This window comes from Etheostoma spectabile, chromosome 10 (assembly GCF_008692095.1).
Source record: "Etheostoma spectabile isolate EspeVRDwgs_2016 chromosome 10, UIUC_Espe_1.0, whole genome shotgun sequence".
Classification (NCBI taxonomy): domain Eukaryota; kingdom Metazoa; phylum Chordata; class Actinopteri; order Perciformes; family Percidae; genus Etheostoma; species Etheostoma spectabile.
In genome coordinates, this window is record NC_045742.1 from 24,924,332 (window position 1) to 24,926,391 (window position 2,060).

The 2,060-nt window shown below is 36.3% G+C and overlaps 1 protein-coding gene across 3 annotated transcripts in view; it reads right to left on the reverse strand.

Moving 5' to 3' along the window:
* piezo1 (piezo type mechanosensitive ion channel component 1 (Er blood group)) overlaps positions 1-2,060 on the reverse strand; it is a 134,191-nt gene that overhangs the window by 63,070 nt on the left and 69,061 nt on the right. For all 3 annotated transcript variants that reach the window (XM_032527470.1, XM_032527469.1, XM_032527468.1), the window contains exon 18: positions 333-499. In XM_032527470.1, the coding sequence (XP_032383361.1) occupies positions 333-499 (167 nt within the window). The remainder of the gene's footprint in view (positions 1-332; positions 500-2,060) is intronic.

Consider the following 2,060-nt stretch of genomic DNA (forward strand, 5'->3'; position numbering starts at 1 on the left):
AGCGCTTTTACATCTACAGGATACATTCACCATTCACACACATTCATACACTGTGGCAAAGACCATTTTTTATCACAAGATTAATGTTCTTTTTGGCCTATTCACATGCTGTTGCAACAACTAGTAACTTTCGAAAAACTACAACACCACACCGGATCTAGCTAGACCAGAAACAAAACAACAGGCATGCCACACACACTTGTTTGGGCTTATCTGAATCGTTTTGACAGCACTAACTCAAACCCATTAACCCATTGTCAAAATAAATGGGGATTTACTCAGTAGTTGTCATCTAATCGATTCATTGATTCATTTTTGCAGCTCTACTTTACCTCTTCGAGTGAAACCCACACTGAGAAGAAGGCTACCATTTTGAGGATATGGAGCTCCAGAAGCCTCCAGAGAAACACTTGAACTTTGGTGAGAATGTCAGAGAATCTTCTGGACAGAACCAGTAACCGGTCCATCACCAGACCCCACTTACTGGGCATCATCTCCCCTGAGAAAGGAAAGAGAGGATGGATGAACAAACATAGTGGGAGGGAATTGTCCCGCTCAGTTAAAATTTTACTTAAATAAAGTTGTTGACTATTCTAATAACCACCTGAATACACATCTGGTAAATAAAATAAGATTATTTTCCATAATAAAAAAACTGGTTAGTTTGTAATTTGTAATCGTACACTGTAACAAATTATTGTAAAATACGGGCTTTTTCTTAGAGTAATTGACCGGTCTTCCTAAATACAGTGGAATACTGAAAATGTTGAGGCATTTCAAAATATTACAACATCATACAAATATATATAATATAATACAAAATATTAAAATGAAGCTGCTGTACAATTTTACGGTATTGTACAGTATTTTTTTCTTTTTCAATAGCCAGGTTGAGTCCGCCCACAACTCTTCCGTGCCGTGCTTATACAGCACAGTACCATAAAAAAACTTTTCAGTAAAAAACTGTCATTAGAATTTACAGTAGATTCAGATTCATTTGTAGTTACATACTCTAATTACAGTAAAGAGCAGGTAAATGTAACTGCCGGTATTTTATTGTAAAGCTTATTTATACAGCACAGTATCAAACAAGTTTTTACCGTGGTTACAAATTACAGTAGGAACACTGTAAAATAACAGTGTAGAGCAGTTACAGTGGATATAAAAGGTTACACACCCCTATTAAAAAGCCAAGTTTTAGTGATGTAAAAAAAAATTCTACAAAGATAAATCATGTCAGAACTTTTTCCACTTTTAATGTGACCTATTGTGAAGAATTCAATTGAAAAACAAACTGAAATCTTCAATGTTGAAAAATAAAAAATAAAAACCTTACAATAACCTGGTGTGCACACCCTCTTATAACTGGGGATGTGGCTGTGTTCAGAATTAACCAATCACACTCGTGTTAAATAGAAGTCATTACACACCTCAAATAATTTAAAGTGACTCTGATCACAAATAAATAAAGTTCAGCTGTTCCAGTAGGATTTTCCTGACATTTTCTTAGTTGCATGTCAGAGCAAAAGTCATAGTCCGCAGAGAGATTCCAAACCATCAGAGGGATCTCATTGTTGAAAGAGTCAGGAGAAAGGTACAAAAGAATTTCCAAGGCATTAAATATACCATGGAATATAGAGAAGACAGTCATCATCAAGTGGAGAAAATATGACACAACAGAGACATTACCAAGAACTGGAAGTCCCTCCAAAATTGATGAAAAGACAAGAAGAAAACTGCTCAGGGAGGCATCCAAGAGGCCTACAGCAACATTAAAGGAGCTGCAGTAATTTCTGGCAAGTACTGGCTGTGTGCTACATGTGACAACAATCACCTGTATTATTCATATGAGTGGACTTTGGGGTAAGGGGGCAAGACGGAAGCCTTTTCTTATGAAGAAAAATGACCAAGCCTGGCTGAAGTTTGCAAAAACAAACATCAAGTTTCCCAGAAGCATGTGGGAAAATGTGTTATTGTCTGATAAAACCAAAGTTGAACATTTTGGCCATAATTCCAAAAGATATGTTTGACGCAAACAACACTGCACATCACCCAAAGAA